This window comes from Tribolium castaneum, chromosome 8, assembly GCF_031307605.1.
Source record: "Tribolium castaneum strain GA2 chromosome 8, icTriCast1.1, whole genome shotgun sequence".
In the NCBI taxonomy this organism is placed as follows: domain Eukaryota; kingdom Metazoa; phylum Arthropoda; class Insecta; order Coleoptera; family Tenebrionidae; genus Tribolium; species Tribolium castaneum.
Genome location: NC_087401.1, coordinates 15,245,078 through 15,264,263, shown reverse-complemented (window position 1 = coordinate 15,264,263; position 19,186 = coordinate 15,245,078). Strand labels below are relative to the sequence as shown.

The 19,186-nt window shown below is 30.9% G+C and overlaps 2 protein-coding genes across 5 annotated transcripts in view; one reads left to right on the top strand and one right to left on the bottom strand.

Annotated features, from left to right (window-relative positions):
• LOC659018 (uncharacterized) overlaps window positions 1-19,186 on the top strand; it is a 44,970-nt gene that overhangs the window by 17,278 nt on the left and 8,506 nt on the right. Inside the window, exons 1-3 of one of the 4 annotated variants that reach the window (XM_064358256.1) lie at window positions 1,029-1,051; window positions 1,143-1,202; window positions 14,157-14,232. The gene's annotated coding sequence lies outside the window, so the exon portion shown is untranslated. Of the gene's footprint in view, window positions 1-1,028; window positions 1,052-1,142; window positions 1,203-3,656; window positions 3,772-14,156; window positions 14,233-19,186 lie in introns of those variants that run through there. The other 3 variants (XM_008192231.3, XM_015980876.2, XM_965357.4) reach the window with 3 other exon arrangements.
• Window positions 3,802-8,935, bottom strand: LOC103312193 (hypothetical protein). Its single transcript, XM_008192220.3, has 3 exons — window positions 8,635-8,935; window positions 5,347-6,151; window positions 3,802-4,076 (listed from the first exon to the last, which is right to left on the bottom strand). Exons 1-3 carry the CDS (start codon window positions 8,894-8,896, stop codon window positions 3,821-3,823), a joined length of 1,323 nt encoding a protein of 440 aa, XP_008190442.1. The 5' UTR covers window positions 8,897-8,935; the 3' UTR covers window positions 3,802-3,820.

Here is a 19,186-nt window from a genome sequence, read left to right as displayed (position 1 = left end):
AATTAAATTACGACTTTCATGTGACTTTTTACGATCCCATCGTAATCACATTTTTACAACTCCATTGTCTAATATAACTGAAACATCTCACTCCTTTAATTAATCAATAAGAATGTAAAAAACTCAAACACGATGTGATGCCAAGTCGTGCCACTAAATCTCGCTTGATCTTTGCCCCTTGGAGCAAAGTACAAAAGGTGCAACCGTGTCCTGAATTCCAAAAAAATGCCCATTTTTACACTAATGCACTTTTCGTGTGTCCTTATCACCGGATTTACGCCGCCACTTAAAACAATCCGAGACCAAGTCAAATAATTGCGATTATTCCGAAACTGTGGTCAACACAGTTTTGCTTTCTTTCCTAATCAATTCCCAGATTGAAATATTACTGTCACGGTTTGTTCCCTCATCTCGCGTCAAAATCACTGCGTTTTTTCGCCGCTTCTTCTTACTTTCAACTTTCACGCAAAAATGCATTATTTCCCGATTTAACGAACACACGAAAACCGCTAATCCTATTAATGCGTCGACATTACCGCCGATTTAACAAGCTTCAGTGTTTTTAGGTTGAAATCCTCGTTTGTGAAATAAGAACACAATTTCAATATTGGATACCGTAAGGTCAGCCAATTTCCTCGCGTATTTCTTCAGATAACTGTTCAAGATTTTTCAAACGCGGTAGTTTTTGCGCGCCCAAGCCCAAAAACCAGCCTGCAAATGTCAAGGTGGACAATTTTGAGACAATTAACAATTTTACAATTCAAAGCCATTTAATTTAATTAAGTCTAAGGTAAAACTTGATGGTTTTGTAATGAAGATTACGGTTTAACCCTAATATTCAATCTTACGATTGCACAATGAGCTGAAAGCCAATCAACCTATTTCCCAATTTAAATGCTACCTAGAGAATTCAAGCATTTCTTAAACTTGTTTGTGGTTGTTTGCCAGGTTTATTAAAAGACTTGCAGTTGCACTCGGAATAAAACCAGAAGTTTAATTGAGATAGCAGACCGAAAAGTCGCTTATTTATTGGCACATTAAGCTGTCGGTGGTAAATATTTATGGTCTAAATATAGTTTGATGAGATGATCTTATCATAACGTATTTATCTTTGTATTTATCGAATTTTTTCTCATTCGCAGGTGAAGTGCGTATTATGTGGGTGATATCACGGGTGGCGTATGCAACGTAAACGTAATAATGTAAGTAGTGTAATTACTATGGAAATATTTGTGTTATACAGCGACCGCTGAAGAGACAGTGGTGGGGTCACGTGACCTCGCGGTCGCTCCCCGATTGGTTGCGCTCTCAATTGTATACTCATCTCCCCGTGTATAATAATTAAGAAAACTAGTTCGAAATCTTATCATTGTGACTATAATTTCAGGCAATAAAAGTGCGTGTCCTAACAATTTATTGTTTTAATAGATTTTTCAAGCATGTGTGAAAGTACATGGTGTGGTCTAATGCATGTTTTTTGCTACAAATAGCAAATTACAAACCGCAACAACATTTAATTAGAGGTGCTTTAAAGTCGCAAAAAGTAAGCTGTTATAAATTGGGCTTGGTTTAGTGGTTTGGTGATGAAAAAAAAACAGGATTTGAGTGTTGGAGTGTTGTTTTATTTGTCTGTGTAAAGTAATACGTTGCGTCAATTAATCCAACGTGACATTTTACACAAACGACACCAAATGTCAGTCAGGCTTTTTCATTTATTTTCACTTGAATGTTGCGACATTTGCGCTCGTGGTAAAATCATCAATGAAAAGGGGATTTTTTTATTTTATTTTGGTTCCACTGATTTTGTGGTCAGAATTGAGAGGAAAAAAGTGAGGTTTTAGTTTGAAAATGTGCTTAATATTTGATAAAAGCAAAAATATGTTTTGGGAAAATTTTTACAAAAAAAATTTTGTCACTTATTCTTTGGAAAATTTTTGTTTTATTATAGGAAATTAAGAGTAATTTAACGTAAAATAATCTAAAGATTCCAAATCTGTGTCCATTTTTATACTACGATTTCTAGTTTTTAAGATGTTAGACGAAATTTGGTCGATTTAAAATTTTCTTTTATACCAAAAATTAAAAAAAAAATTGAAACTGATTTATTTAAAAAGACTTGTAGTACCTTCTAATATAGTTAATTATTTATTTTTGAGCAAATTTTGTGGCAGTTAGGTCAAAATTGTGTAAATAATTCGAATAAAACAACTTGGTGAAATTTTTATTTACGTATCTGCCAATATAAAAAATTATCAAGATCGCAATAATTAATCATTTTTATCAAAACTATACCTATTTGATCTAAAATTGTCTGAGGATTCCAAATCTGTCGTCATTTTTGTTCTAGAATTCGTACTTTTGGAGATATTTTGAGAAATACGGACAATTTTAAAAAATTTCATTCTACCAAAAATAAAAAAAAATTGAAATTGATTTATATTTAAAACAACTTGTACCACTTTTTACTAGTTGATTATCCATTTCTGAGCAAAAATTTTGTGACAGTCGAGTCACAGTTGTGGAAATAATTCGAATAAAACAAGTTCGTCAAAATTATTATTTACTATCTGTCAATATAAAAAATTATCATAATGTCATTAACTAAAATTTGTTTGCAGAAATATGTCTATCTCATGTAAAATTCTTTGAGGAATCTGAATCTGTCCTCATTTTTCTTCTGAGGTTTATAGTTTTAGAGATAACATCCGAAATAAGGTCGATTTAATTTGTTTCATTCTACAAAAAAAAACGAGAAAAAAAAACGAAAAACTGAAAAATATTGCACAATACTCTAAAATTTTCGGACTATTTGAGCGAGAAAACTGAGGTTTTGACTTAAGAAAATGTGCTTAACATTTGAAAAAGTGAAAATAATGGTTTAGGAAAAATTTTCTATTTTACCAAAATGAAAAAAAAAAATAGAAACCGATCTGTTTAAATCAACTCGTAACACTTTTTTACTAGTTGATTTAATTATCTATTTCTCAGCAAAATTTTGTGGGAATCAAGTCAAATTTGGGCAAATAATTCGAATAAAACAACTTGGTCAAAATTTGTATTTACTTATCCACCAATAGAAAAAATTATCAAGGTTACAATAACCATAAATTTAAGTCAAAAGTTCGCCTATTTGACGTAAAATTGTCTAAGGATTCCAAATCTGTTCTCATTTTTGTTATAAGACTTATAGTTTTAAAGATATTGGACGAAATAAGTCGTTTAAAAAATTTTCATTTTACCAAAAATTTAAAAAAAAAAGAAAAGATAGAAAGAAAATTAATCAACTTCCTACTTTTAAATTAAACATTGATCAAAACTAATTGTCTTGTTCTTTTGTTCTTTTAGACGCGATAATGTGTCAGTTATTTCAATTATTTCTAGAATGTATCTTGTCCTTATGTATTTTTGTAACCTTTTCTACAATAAATATTATTACGAATAAGTAGTTTGTTTGAAAAAAAATCGATCACACAGTTGGCAAAAAACAATAACAATCCGTCACGCCAATTAGCAAACTCCCAGCACGTGGAAAATGAGCAATAACGACAAATCCGTTGCGCTTTCACGATTTCAGGACAACCTTCAAATAGTTGCTTTATTGACTCTTCGATAAAGAAGATAAAGTATCCCTTACAAAGAAAACCAACCACAGTTTCGGTCAAATTTTCATGATAATTGCAACCTCGTGTTAACCCAAATGAGCGAACAAAAGCCTTGATTCTGCTCAAAAACGAAGACGTTATACGTGATAACGTCACCACCAAGGTTTTGGTGAGTAATTAAATTAATTGAAGAAAAAAATAATAGACGGGAATATTTATTATTCTTCAACTTCATACAATGGGTTTTCGTGTTCTGTAACTTCAGTGCTAGGTCTAGGGCTTTGCCCATCGTCCTCATACACTGGGTTTTCGTGCTGGGTGCTGGTACTTTGCCCATACATTGGGTTATCGAAAGATTTAGCAATGTCCAGAATCGATCCGGTCTCTGATTGGCCATCGATAATCAAATTTTCGTCAGTGTTGTCAAAACGGGCGAAAAATGGGACACTAAAGATCGAACCTCGCTTGTGATACCTAAAAAATTATTTATTATACAAGACGATAAAGATATTGTTTCAGCAATTTTTAGCATCGTGTATAATACAATTTTTTTTTTCGCCTAATGAAGTTACTTATATATTTGGAAAAAAATGCATAAAAGTTAGGTTTGCACTCTTAACAGAGTGAGAAAAACTACCAACTAAAATTTTTATAAGAAATATATGAAAAAAATCATTTATAATTCAAAATTTGCGCTTCGTCTCGTATTTTTCAAGACGCTGCGAAAACGGTTAAAGATACAAGAAAAATGTTTGGAAGAAAGTTGTAGAGAATTAAATTTTGCACAAAAAAGTCCGCGACATTATATTTCTATCGTCAACGGTTTAGGCCCAAAAGACATTCAAAAACGCTAAGCGACGGATTTGTTTTATTTTACCGGTGGTCAAGTAACACAAAGTCAATTTATACCTAAACTGTAGGAGATAGAAATATGGTGTCGCGGAGTTTTTTATAGAAAATTTAATTCTCTACAACTTTGTTCTTTACACTTTTGTTGTATCTTCAACCGTATTCGCAGCGTTTTGATAAATATGCGACGGTGCACAAGAATTATCGCTTGAATTATTAACTTGCGTTCCACTTTATATTTTTGCGAACGCTGCGAATATGGTTCAAGATTCAAAAAAAATGTTAGAAAGAAAGTTGTAGAGAATTAAATTTTCAACAAAAAAGTCCACGACACCATATTACTATCTTCAACGGTTTAGGTGTAAATTAACTTGCAAGGCTTGACCACCGGCAAAATGAAGCAAATCAGTCGCTTGAGCGTTTTGAACGACTTTGGGGCCTAAATGGTTGAAGATAAAAATATGGTCTCGCGGACTTTTTTGTAGGAAATTTAATTCTCTACAACTTTCTTCCCAACATTTTTCGTGCATCTGTAACCGTATTCGCAGCGTTTCGAAAAATATGGGGCAGACTGCAAATTGGTAAAAGTTTGAAATTTTTTTAAATACAGTTTACGATAAAATTTTTGCATCATGTTTATGTCATTCTATTGAGAATTTAATGCTCCATGTGCCTGTATTTTTTTGGTTTGCGATGTTTTAACCGTTATAGAAATACAACCATTTTTTGAAAACTTAGACGGTAATAGAACAACTGCGCTCTCTGGCGACATTAACGTAACTATCGAGGACGGGAACGTTTTTTTTTGTACGTCGTTTCGTATCCTAACCTTTAGTTATCCATAGAAAAAGCAAAAAAAAAAACAAAAAATAAAAAATTGGCAAAATTAATTCACCTGTTTATGACGACCATAACCGCATTATTGTCACTCTGGAGGTACAACAATAATGCGAAAAAACCCACAACTGTTAACAAACTCCCTAAAACAATGGACCAAGTCGGGGAACCCCCACCTTCAATATAAAACTCCCCAGATTTGAGAATTTGCAATTTTTTTGTGTCCCGAATTTTCAAAAATTCGTACAAAACTTCGGCTTCTTTGTGACTTTCTCCTGTAAATTCCCTCTCAGTGAAAACAATCTGAATGACTTGATTTCCCAAATAATTCTTGACTCGACTCGCCCACGTATTGACTTCAAACTCCCTTAATTTCTCTCTCAATTGTTTCAAATCTGGCCCACTTCCTGGCTCATAAGTAACATAAGCTCCACAGATTGCTTCGCAAAATTCTTCCGGTTCGATTGGTTCCCGACATTGCACTTTTTTTTGGGTTTTTTTGAGTGGGCAAGGGACGAATTCGTTGTGACACAGACAGCCGTAAGGGTCGTCGCATTGTGTTTTGTCTATGATGAGGCTAAAGGGCCCTAAAGGGTTGTAAAAAACGTCGTGGCCTATTTTCGAGTCGATGAAGTTTTCGAGGAAGGAGTTGTCGATGATTTTGTTGGAGAATTTGAGGGAACTTATTTGAATTGTGGTTCCGAGGTCTTCGATAATTCGGGCGTGTTCGATGTTGGGGAAGGTGACGGCGTCTTGGAGGCAGGGGATGCGCTGTTTGTGGGGGATGGCGGGGTTGGTTGTGGGGGTGGTCCAGCTGTCGGAATCGTACCATGAATGGTAGTCGATGGGCTTTAATTTTATACCTGGAATTTTTTTGTTTTTTGGTTGTTATCTATTCTAAACGCGAGAATTTTTTGTTACGATTTTAATTGACAATTTCTGAAAATTATAAAAATTACAAACATTGTAAAGTACTGTGTACTTTTTGTACTTTTCGTGAAAATTGTTCAAAAAATCGTCAAATTCGACCGAAAAATGGTGCTTTAATTAAACAAACTAAACTCAGTTTTTTGCCAAAATTATTTTAAATTTTCAAAGTAGATAAACAATTATATGTTATAATATTATTTCTCCTTTTTTCTTAAGAAGTTTTTCAGCTAGACTTGACAATTTGCCAAATTTAATCAAAAATACGACGAAAGAATGTTGAATTATATTGCCAATAATGATGTTATTTTTTTTCTAATTTTATATGCGAGGTTTGTAAAAAAATTTGAAAATTTACTGTTAACTTTTAAGCATTTTAATTGCCTTATATTATATTGTGTTCGTTTTTTTGTGCTATATTTTGTACAATTTATTTACTACAGTGAATGTTTTTTTGCCTGTTGGAAACAATATTATTATTATTCTTATTATTTTTATTATTATTATTCTATATTTTTTTGTAGTTTTTGCACGTTGTTAAACTAGAAACGCGATTATTTTGAATAATTTTGTTCAAATTAAGCTGAAAAGTCATTTATCACGTTACAGTTTTGCCGTGTCCCCAAAAGTTAACTAAAAAAATTATAAAATTTATTTCATAAAAAATATTATTTCGCTTTTTTTCATATTTAGAACAAAATAAATATTTTTATTTATTTTTTTTTCAAAATTTTATGACAGACTATTACATTATTTTGTTTGTACTTGAATTATTCTAATGTTTACATCAAGTTTATATCGATTTTTTTTAACATTATTATGTGAAAATGGAGATTTTTTTAGATTTTTTTGTTATTTAGTCAATTTTATGTTTTATGTTTCTGTCTGAATAGTGTTTTTACCCCAAGTTTATATCAAAATTTTTGAGACTTTTTTTGATTTTTCCTTCTTATTTAGTCACTTTTGTGTTTTTTTTGTGCTTAAATAATGTTTTTCCATCCGGTTTATTTTAAATAATTAATTGAATTTTTTCTAATAATTGTTTCGCAAATGTTATTATTTTAACGTTCTGATTATTTTTTTGCATGTTGTTAAACCAAAATTGTGATTATTTTGAAAAATTTTGTTCAAAATAAACCGAAAAGTCATTTATCACGCTACAGTTTCGCCGTTTTCTTAAAAGTTAGCTGAAAAATCACTAACTTTGATCCTAAGATATGTTATTTTTGTCTTTTTTTTTTTTTCATTTTTATTTTATTTTGTTTGTAATTCCATTTTTATCAGAAAATAGTTTTTTTAGATTTTTTTCTTATTTAGTCTATTTTATGTTTTTTATGCCTGAATAATATTTTTAATAATGGTTTTCTACCTTGTTTTCTTTAAATAATTAATCGAAATTTTTTTCAATAATTTTAAAAATGTGCTGTATTTTTATATTTGTATTTATATTTTTATGCTTATTTTCAATTTTTTTAATTTTTTCTTTCTTTTTCCACTATTTTAAACCAAAAACGCGATTATTTGGAACAATTTCGTTCAAAATAAGCCGAAAAGTTGTTAATAACCTTTACAGTTTATTCTCAAAATCAGCTGAAAAATCACTAACTTTGATCGAAAAGTAGGCACTTATGTATTTACATTATTTTTAACACATTTTCAGTCAGATATATTGTTTATTAGTGAAATTTCGCCAAAACTTAACCGAAAATTTTCGAAATTAATTCAAAAATAGGGAACACTTAGCTACACTATTGAGACAAAAATGCAATTTTTTGCAAAATTTTGAAAAATCCATAATTTTTTTCAACCAAACACGCAATTATTGAGCAAGATTTTATCAAAAATTAGCCAAAAAATTACCAAATCGTGTCAAAAAAGTATCATTTTTGAGTCAAAAACTCAGTTTGACAGCTTGAAAATTCACAAAATTGGATGTTTTTTTCGTCCAAAAGGGCAAATATTTTGCAAAATTTTGATAAAAACAAACCAAAAAACCCTCGAATTGGATAATAAACAACAATGTACAGTTTTCTCCAAAATCTTCCGGTCAGGTCAGGTCAGGTCAGGTCTAATATTCTTCTCATAGAATACTTTTTAATAAAAAAAATTGGTGAATTGATAAAGTAAAATGCTTAGGCGCCAAAAATAGTACTTTTACTCTTTGGGTCAAAATAAAAACAGTCGTAAAAGTTGTCACCTGATTTTTTTTTTGTTACAACTTTTAAAAATTCTAAAACAAACCAGTGAATTGTAAAGTAGATAAGCCAACAAAACGGTGTTATCCGGGTCAGTCAATTTATAAATAATACAGATATCTACAGCACCGGAACGTGAAGACAATCTAGCACAAGAAATTGATTACTGGGCAAAAATAGCCACTTCAATAATTCACCCAAAAAAATCGATACTTCAAACTCACATTTCTTATTATCCTTGAATTCAATCGCGCCCCCTTCGAGCAAATCCACCTCCCCATCCTCCGGTAACACAATTTCCGGTGTTGTTAATTCTCTTAGATACACCGGAGCTGTGTTAACCGCCGAAAAATGCACCCCTTTGCACCCTGTCGCCAATCCCCCGCCCTGCCAGTTCTCCGGACTCGATATATCACTGACAAAACGCCAAATGCGCTCTTTTCCGGAAATGGCACCGAAAAAAGCGAACACGAACAAGACTTGCATTGTTTTGGACGCTGCATCTGCTCGCTCTCAACGCCTCTGCAATTTGATACAGGGGTGGATTGGTTTTTTTTCAAGTGAAATGGAGAGGCGGTGCAGTGACACGGTTAAAATTATTGCAAGGTGGTTTAGTAAACGATACGAGTGCAAGAATTGAGCGAATGAGGTAACTGTCAATGCCGGGTTAAGAAATTTCGTAATTATACAGGGTGTCCATTTTTTGGCGATCTCGGTTATCATAAGAGATAAGGTCGGTTAAAGTTGGGCAAAGTTGCGCATTTTTATGCTGAACAATTATCCGAAAGAAAATTTGATGTTCCATTTTTAGTTTGTGAATAATTAAAAAAAAACTAAAATTTGTAATTTATTTTTTCAAGCGAATAGCAAAAGAACTAGACGTTTTTAACTAAAACTTTCTTGAGGCACTTTTTTGCAAGGAATCTAAGTCTGTTATCGTATTGTCCAAGGCGTTCTTGATGTCCGAGTTACAACACTCAACTTTGGTTTTTCTTATGGGGGCCATATTTGCTTTTTGTATTTTTGAAACGTGTTTTTAATCCTGATTACAACGATGTATCACATGATATGGTCGAAGCTTACTTTCTGATCAAAATGGAGAAAAATAGTTTTTTGCGAAGAGTGCTTTGGAAAAAACGTCAACAATCCAAAGCACGCTTTGCGAAAACGATCAAGAACGCCTTGGAAAAAGCAGGTTTAACCAATAATAACAATGGACACCCTGTATAGCCAGCTGGTTTTTAATTAAAATGCATCTTGAGTTTAAAGAAAGCAGATGCAGCTTATTCTGGGATGAGTCTCGAGTTAATTTGTTCCAGACACACTAATTGGTTGATTTTTTTTTATAATTTATTTTGAAATAAGTTGTGTTGTAAACTGGAATTGGGTCTCCTATAGTCCTTTCTTTACTTTCTATCCTTTTACTTTTATTGTATAATATTTTTCCAAAATAGTTAGGTGATTAATTCAGCGTGTTGCTTAATTGTTCTTTGTGCTATGATTATTTTTATTTACAATGACGGTGGTCATGAAATATACCGTGTGCTTATCATTTTACGGTTGTGATAACTTGGCAAATAAATCTGTTATTTCGGCAATTACGTTTTGAAGTGGCATTTTGTTTGTTTTACGCTAAACGTTTATTTTTTGATTGCTTGTAATAACTACAAAAATAGCAAAACAAGCAATGATATGCGCGATTTTTCGAATAAATCATTACATTTCAACCGAAATCCAAAAATTTATTATTTCACTTTCGAAAAATTTTAATTCGAAAATTTTTTTTTTGGTAAAATCTATCAAATTTTGCAAATTTGTCGTTGAAATATGTTCCTAAATAGATAGAAAGTGACGTAATTTTGCCCTTTTTTACATTTTTGCGACGTATTTTCATTCGAATACCAGTTTTTTATTTAAAAATGTTCCTAAATTTACTGAAAATAACACATTTTAGTATTTTGATTTCATTTTTTTTTTTTTTTGGAAAAATCTCGAATTCAGGGCATTTTCTGTCAAAAAACACAGAACGATCAAATTCTTTTTAACAGAAGAATTTGTAGAAATTATACAGGGTGTCCCAACAAAAAAAATGTTAAAAAAGTAATATTTTTTGTCTCTAAGCCGTAGATACTAACCTCCTGCCTCACCTAAAATTATTTTCAAGTATACAGAGTGTTTCCGAAATTTGCCACAATACAAAGTTATGTTTTTTTGATTATTATTTTTTTTATAGACAATATTTTTTTATCTTGGTCGTAAAATACCTCATCCATTTATCACTTTATGGTGTACTAAAGGTCTAGTCATAAATCTTCAAATAAATCTTTAATCTTGGCAATTATGTTTTGAAGTGTCATTTTTTTTCTTTTGTTTTATATTTTCATGTTTTAACACCTCATTCATTTTAAATAATGCTTAATAATTAACATATACGACAGTTGTCGCTCTCTTTGTTTACCCAAGGAGATCTGGTATTACTACATCTTTGTCTAAAGTTAGAAATGTCATTTTTGGAATAATTTGATGACCAACGCCAACTACAACCTAGATTTTACCGGTTACTGCTACCAACAGTAAAGTGGTGATGTCTTGATTATTTTTGAGACGGAATTTGTCAAATGGTATAATTTTTCAAGTGGATATTAGCCTTATCTCAAGTATTATCGCACAAGTGTGATGTTATCAATATTCGTAATCGCTTTTTGATTGATGCAATCAAGCAGGCGTGCATTAACAAGTGAAAGGGGATGCGTAGGCGCCTCTGATGCATACCAGCAACAAGTGAAGAGGTTTGCCATTACCATAAATTCCTCCTTAAATGTCACAGTTAGTAAAACTGTGCCAATTGTCAGCATATTTGCGCAAGAGGAAGCAAAGGAGATGCTTTCACTATTCATTGTTTTTGATAATGCTATAGGAAGCTGTGTAAATTGAACCGATTGTTTCCGAAAACAATCAACCCACGTGTTGATACATATTTTCAGATCAAAGTGAATGGCCGATGTGGCACCCGAGTGTGTCCTCTGCCTTTCTAGCTTTGTTCTACGTTCACTCCTATTGTATTGTTGTTATTATTGCGGTTGATTATGTATGAGGTAAAATCGATATCAGAAGATTGAAAGCATAATTCCCGCTTCCCAAGGGTGTCGAAAAATCATCTCGTTTCGATTCAGTTCTCTTTTATTTTGTATTTCGTGTTTAAGTTGCTTATAAATTCGGATCGATGAAAGAAGTAATAACTTTTTTGTTATGTGACTGTTGCATGACTGATAACATTTGAATTTTTAAATAATTTAGTGACCTTAGCAGTGCATTGAAATTTTTCACTAATAATTATTATTTTGATGAATCCTAAAAATTCATTTTGCGCCAAAAATTATCAAAAATGTCCGTATCTACTGGGATTTTAAAAAATAAATTCAGTCCGAAAATCTGTAAAGAAAATACTTAAAGTTCAAAACTATCCTAAAATGTCTCATAAACTTTTTTTTAACTTCTGTTAAATTCAGAATAATAAAAAATAATCCAAGGTTGTGCAGATCAAAATCAGAGTCTTTATTTATCCAGAGATTAATCCTTAAAAATCTCCCAAAAGTCCTTGGTAATCCCTACAAATCCTCGTCTAAAAATTCTTGAAAAATGAAGATCGTTATAGGAGAAGTAAAAATAACTTGATTGTTTTACTTTCGAAAAAGTTGCCTTTAATAAAAACAAAATTACGAAAATTGTTTCATAAACTTAAAAAAAACATTTTAGGGACTTATTAAAACCTACAAGTGTAGTAAATACAAAAATTACAAACGTTTCTAGAGAAAAATCTAGAGAAAAATTAAAAAAACCTTAATAATTCTAATTGTTCTCAAATAGTCTCAAATTACTTTTAAGATTATTAATTCTTGAAAATTTTTCCAAAACTGTTGACAAAGCCTCTTAGGAGTGAAATCAGTGTAACAAAATTTATTAACGTGTATTAGAAAAATTTTTGGAAATGGTAAAATTCTAAGATCTTGATCTACTCTGGACTAGCAAAATTAGACTTAGAGAGTTTCTGAATTAAAAAAAAATACATAAAGTATTTCTACCTACTCTAGAATTAAAAAAAAATATTAGCTTTTTTGCATAATTGAAAGTTTTTATAAAAAAGGTCAAAAAAACAGAATAGTGTACGAAAATTGTTAAAAATGTAATAAATAAAATGTCTATAAAATCTTGAAAAATTTGTAGAAATTCCAGTACTTATAAAGATTTGCTTTGTCTACAATCTCCTGAAAATCTTAAAAATATATGAAATAAATTTTATTAATTTAGGATCTCATTTATTTACGAGAAAATCTTTGGTAAATTTATAGTAATTCACAAGATCAGAAGTACAATGTGTTTTTAAATGATTGTCATCTAGTTAACTTTGAAATTGATTTACATGTAAAAAAATTGTGCCGCTCTGGAGAATAGTAATATTCGGTGTCTAAATGCTTGTCATTAATTCTAATTCATTTCTGATTTTACATGGGAAAAATTCACAGACGACTGGATGACAATCATTTAAGAACACATTGTATTTTCCTGAAGCAAAGCAGCAAATCGAATGCATTCTTATTTTATGAATTTAGGAAGATTTTTTACGAAAAATACCAACTTTTATTTGTGTTCAGCATGTTTTGAGCGATCTAGCGTGTTTTTGGCGGGAAATTAAAGCAAAAATATGATCAAATTTGGTGGTTTTCCAACCAGTTTTAGCGAAATTGCGCCAAAAAAAAAACAACTTTGTGTGTTAGAACAACTCAAAAAAGCAAAAATTGCGATATTTCAATCATTTTTTTTATATTTCTGTTTCTGACTGTAAATATGTGTTAAATACTCAAAAAAGGCTAAAGTTGTATAATTTTTTTATTTAGTTTGGTGATTTTTTTAGTCTATTTTATTGATATCTCTAAACTTAATAATTTAACTCGAAATCAGAATATGATTTTTGACCAAATGTTGTGGTTTTTCGGCAGATTTTGACGAAATTTTGCTTAAAAACGAGCTAAATCGATAAAAAATAGTTTCAATTTTCACTTATTGTGTAATTTTTAGAGTTTTTTTTTTGACAAATTTTTGCAAAATAAATTAGATTTAACCTAAAAAAATAAAAATACCTACTTTTTATTTGTTTTAAGCTTGTTTTGAGCGATCTAGCGTGTTTTTGATGGAAAATTAAAGCAAAAAAAGAAAAAAAGTATGAAATTGGAGCAAAAGTTTTGAATAAAAAAAATGTAAAATCGTTATGTCAGGCCCAAAATGTTTTATTTTCTGTGAATTTAGAAAAAAAAATAGACAAACTTACAAAATTTTAAAAATTTTGGCCAAGTAGAAAATTGTCAAAACTGCTGCAGTGTGTGATTGTTTTCATAGATCTGGAGGATTTTTCTAGGAAAAAAGCAACGAAAAATAACTCTTCTTTAATTTGTTTTGAATTTTTCTCAATTATTATGCTTACATATTTTTCAAAAGTGACGAGTTGTATTAAAAAAAAATTTTTTAAACTTATAATAATAAAGTATTTTACTTCAATATGGTGCCAGAATTTGGGAAATATCTGGACTTTTATTTGCACAACGTTTCTTAATCCACCTTCGAAACATTTAAATTGACACAGAAATCCATCGACTTTACAAATTAGAAACTTCATTCAATTCTTTCACACATCTCTAATTAAGTATCACGCTTCCGTACAACCATTAACATTTTTTTGCATTTTTTACAGATGTTAGCGCGGACTTGGACACACGTCACCAGTTGATGTTATGCAGATTCTTAATTGAAGCCAATCACAGAACAAGGTAAAATCATTTTGCCGGATAGAGATGTGATAAACGAACGTCAAGGTCGCCGATTTAAACGTGTCATTTGGCAGAAATCGATTTCAGGGAACGAATCGATTTCATCCAATCAAATTGACATTTTGCCAAAAATTTTAGTCATTTGAATAATACATGGTCTGGAAACAAGTTTGTGGGCCGTATTTTCAATTTCCAATTACCAGAACTAGAAAAACTTCTCCATAAAGTTTAATCAAAAATTCACGTCGGAAAAAATCGAATGAAAATTCCAGCGTTGGCTGTGATAATAATTTACCGGTCGAGAACCTCTCCTCACCTCGAGCGTCTTGTTCATCCTGTGCGTCTTTAGCAACAATCGTGGATAATACGAATTAAATTCGCTCTATTAAATAACAATCTAATAAGAAGTGCTGCTTAAAAAGAGAGACCAATGACCGAACTCGGATTAGTTTCGCGTCCGCTGCACAATTATGGTTCAATACATAATAAAAGAAGGGAAAAAAATCGGTTATGTGTTGAATAACACGCTTCATAGAGCGCCAACGTGGAAAAAGGGGATCTAACGCGCTGCTAATGATGCACTTACACGACAGGATGCTACTGCGCCGTGTGAACGGGCCCTAAGCACGTTCACAAAGGAAAACAATTTGCGGAAAATTCGATGCCTGTCTCCGGCAAGCGTTAATTAATGAATCAGAGCCATCTCAGCTCGTTTCTTTATTTAAAAACTAGTTGAAAAATATTTTTTCCGACTTGTTTAACTTTTACGTTTCTTTTATAAAAATATCTCAAAAAGAAAAAATTATACTTGATACGACATGTTTATGTTTTTATGTTATATTATGTTTTATATTTATATTATGTTTTTGCATTAAAATCTTGCTAATACGACACAAAAATTGAAAATGTTATGAATTTTGACTTAATAAGGTGATTTTTCAGGTCGGTTTATTTAACCAAGAAACTCAGAAAAGTGTTTGAAAGCTTGAAAATGTGGGATTAACTCTTCTTTTGTCCAAATTTTGGCATTTTTTAGTTTGTTTTTGGCGAAATTTTGCTCAAAAACAAAATAAATTGACTAAAATATGATCAAATTTGGTGTTTTTTCGACCAGTTTTAGTGAAATTTTACCAAAAAAAAAACAACTTTATGTGTTAGAACAAGTCAAAAAAGCAAAAATTACGATATTTCTGTTTCTGTTTTTGAATTTAAAACGTGTTAAATAGTCAAAAAAGGCAAAATTTGTATATTTTTTGATTTAATTTGGTGATTTTTTTAGCCTGTTTTGTCGATATCTCTAAACTTAATAATTTAACTCTAAAACAGGACATGATTTTTGATCAAATGTTGTGGCTTTTTGGCTTATTTGGAAGAAATTTTGCTCAAAAATGAGCTAAAGCGAGGAAAAATAGCCTCAATTTTGACTTATTGTGTGATTTTTAGAGTTTTTTTGACAAGTTTTTGCACAATAAATTAGACTCAACTTAAAAACGGTAAAATAACATTAATTTCGATTCTAGTTTGGCAATTTTTTACCCTATTTTACATAAATGTTTCGAAAAAAAATTTAGTTTTTACCTCATTAAGACTCAAAGAAGGCAAAAATTACGCCCCTTTTAGTATAATTGAGTGAATTTTCAGTCTCTTTCTAAAGAAATTTTGCGAAATAATTTCATTTCTGGGTGAAAAACATGTTTAAAAAAATCAGAAAAAAAGGTAATTTTTGATTTAAATTGGTAAAATCTTAACTCAAAAACAGGACAAATTTTTGAACAAATGTTGTGGGCTTTTAGCTTATTTTGACGAACTTTTGTTCAAAAATGAGCTAAATCGAGAAAAAATGGCTTCAATTTTCACTTAATGTGTGATTTCTGGAGTTTTTTTTGACAAGTTCTTACAAAATAGATTAGACTCAACCTAAGAAAAATAAAATAACATAATTTCGATTCAAGTTCGGCAATTTTTTACCTTATTTTATGTAATTTTTTTCGAAAAAAAACCTAGTCTTTAACTCCTTAAGACCCTAAGAAGGCTAAAATAACACCCTTTTGAGTGTAATTACTATAATTAAATGAATTTTCGGTTCTCTTCTAAAGAAATTTTGCGAAATAAGTGTGTTTTTGGCTGAAAAACGTGGTTAAAAAAAGCAAAAATAAGTTAATTTTGATTTAAATTGACAATTTTCGGTCTTTTTTAGCAAAATCTCGAGAAAATAATAAGATTCTAGCTATAAAACGTGCTTAAAAATGCTCAAGAAAAGCCAACTACCTAGATTTTATTGATATTCTTGTTTCTGGCTGAAAAACGTGTTAAATACTCAAAAAAGGCAAAAGTTGTGTAGTTTTCGATCCAATTTGGACATAGTTTTTGACCAAATGTTGTAGATTTTTGGCTTATTTTGACGACATTTTGCTCAAAAACGAGCTAAATGGAGAGAAAATAATATTAATTTTTATTTATTCAGTGATTTTTTTGATAAGTTCTTGCAAAATAAATTAGTCTCAACCTAAAAAAGATAAATAACATTAATTTCGATTCAATTAGGCAATTTTTTTCCATATTTCATGTAAATTTTTTGAAAAACATTAGTTTTTAACTCAATAAGTACTACTTTAGTATAATTACTGTCTGTTTCTAAAGAAAATTTTTGGAAAAAATGCGTTTTTGGTTGAAAAATGTTTTAAAATGGCAAAAATTATAACATTGCTTTTGTCCAAAAGTTTATTTGGTTGACAGCTGTTTAAAATAATCTAATTTTCACCTGCCTTTAGCGAAATTTTTCAAAAAAAGTAATTTTTTAAAAAGTTTTGACAGATAATTTCCTTACTGGCTGTAAAGCCTATGAAAAGGAAAAAAGGATGCTTTATTCGACTAAATTTAGCGATTTTTTTTGTTTCTCGCAAAAAACTCAGAATATAACTTCAAACACGTGTTTACTTGCTTGAAAAATGTAAAAATAACACATGTTTTTGGAGAAATTTCGCTCAAAATTCCCACTTTATTCATCGATTTACCGCAATCCTAATCACGTCAAAACCCCATCACGAACGAAATTAATAACTTCGAACATGATTACGATCAAATTATGCCAACATGCAATACCTGTATCAGTTTCTTATTACGACCATGCTGTTTAGCAATATTTGCGTTATTAATTGATGCACGAATGCTAATTCTAACCGTTAAGCACTTCCATATTTTCGAACGATTTTTCCCGCAACCAGTGGACAAACCCATCCTGTTATGGCTGCAAGCAGGTTCCAATACATTTTAAATTAGTACTTGGAAGAACGTGTTGAATGACCAGAGGCTGCGTTCGAGAGATGAATAATATATTTAGGAATTTATTTTCCTCCAAATAGAACAGCAGACGATGGCGGGCTTCCGCCAGTGTGGGGTTTGTCGATTTATATTTACTCTCATTACGACCTAGTTTTTTCTTGTAAAATCAAAGAGAAAATGTCTCTCTCTGCAGTTTTTTCGGTTTTACTCCATTTAGTGCGCGAGTAAAAGTCGCACTCAGTTTGGTTATTTTGTAAGAAGATTGCATATTCCAAGCACTGGCCTTAATATGCACGGAATGGGAGAATCTGCACCCATATGGTATCTATCTCAAGGTAGCGCAGGAATTGAAGGAAAGTTTTACATAAATCAGCTTTTACTGAAGCGACAACCATTTTCTAACTTGTTTTCTTGGCTTGTTATCATATTTTTCCATAATTAATCGGCTGTTCCTGACCTTGATGGCTCGATGTCAATATGTTACTTGTTGTTTAAACACAACTATTAAGTTTCCTTACTCACTCGTTTACGCAAAAATATTTTGTTGGTAAAAAATTATTTGAAAAAAGAATGATGAGATCATGATGATTAAAGGTACAAAAATGAAGGACGTCTATAGCTGGGAATCTTCATGTGAATGAGCAAATTCCAAGTAGCGTTTATTAATAATTATTATAATTTATGTGAGATATAAGCAACTTTAGCGTGATCTGTGAAATGATTTGGGAGTTTCACGCTCAAGATTCGAAATTTTTTGAACAAAAATGCACAAATAATAACACTGTAGATAATATAAAAAGGATTTATTTTAAAATATAAAATAAAATAAATGGAATTTTCAATAAACTAAACTAAATAAACAACTTTTTTTAATTTTAAAGGTGTCTGTTGTAAGTTATTTCGACACAAGAAATTAATTACACTTTTCGCATAAAAATAATTGTGAACTCCATTTGACAATAAACTTTAGGAAAATATTTGAAATTATGCCGTCCTGACTACGGATATCTGAAGGTTAGGCTACGAAACGTACAAATAAAACGTTCTTGTACTTGACAGTTCCGTTAATGTCGGCAGAGAGCGCAGTTGTTCCATTACTCTCTAAGTTTTCAGAAAAAATGATTGTATTTGTATAACGGTTAAAACACAGCAAACTGAAAAAATCCAGGCAGATAGAGCATTAAATTCTCACTAGTAAGACATAAACATAGTGCAAAAATTTTATCGTAAACTATATTTAAAAAAAATCACTTTTACTAATTTGCACTCTGTCCCATATTTTTCAAAACGCTGCGAATACGGTTACAGATACAAGAAAAACGTGAGGAAGAAAGTTGTAGAGAATTAAATTTGCTACAAAAAAATCCGCGAGACCACATTTTTATCTTTAACCATTAAGGCCCCAAAGTCGTTCAAAGACGCTCAAGCGACGGATTTGCTTCACTTTGCCGGTGGTCTTGTTATTACAAGTTAATTTATGCCTAAACTGTAGAAGATAGAAATATAGTGTCGCGGACTTTTTTATAGGAAATTTAATTCTCTACAACTTTGTTCCTTACACTTTTTTTGTATCTTCAACCGTATTCGCTACGTTCGCAAAAATGTAAGGTGGAACGCAAATTGATAATTCAAGCGATAGTTTTTCGCGCACTGTCGCATATTTATCAAAACG

What these genes read in the sequence shown, in the direction of transcription:
- LOC103312193 (XM_008192220.3), bottom strand. Translation starts at nt 8,896, where the DNA reads ATGCAAGTCTTGTTCGTGTTCGCTTTTTTCGGTGCCATTTCCGGAAAA. An exon ending in ATTCAAGGATAATAAGAAAT is followed by an intron (nt 6,152 to 8,634) that starts GTGAGTTTGAAG and finishes AAAAAATTCCAG; the next exon opens with GTATAAAATTAAAGCCCATC. An exon ending in GTTATGGTCGTCATAAACAG is followed by an intron (nt 4,077 to 5,346) that starts GTGAATTAATTT and finishes ATAATTTTTTAG; the next exon opens with GTATCACAAGCGAGGTTCGA.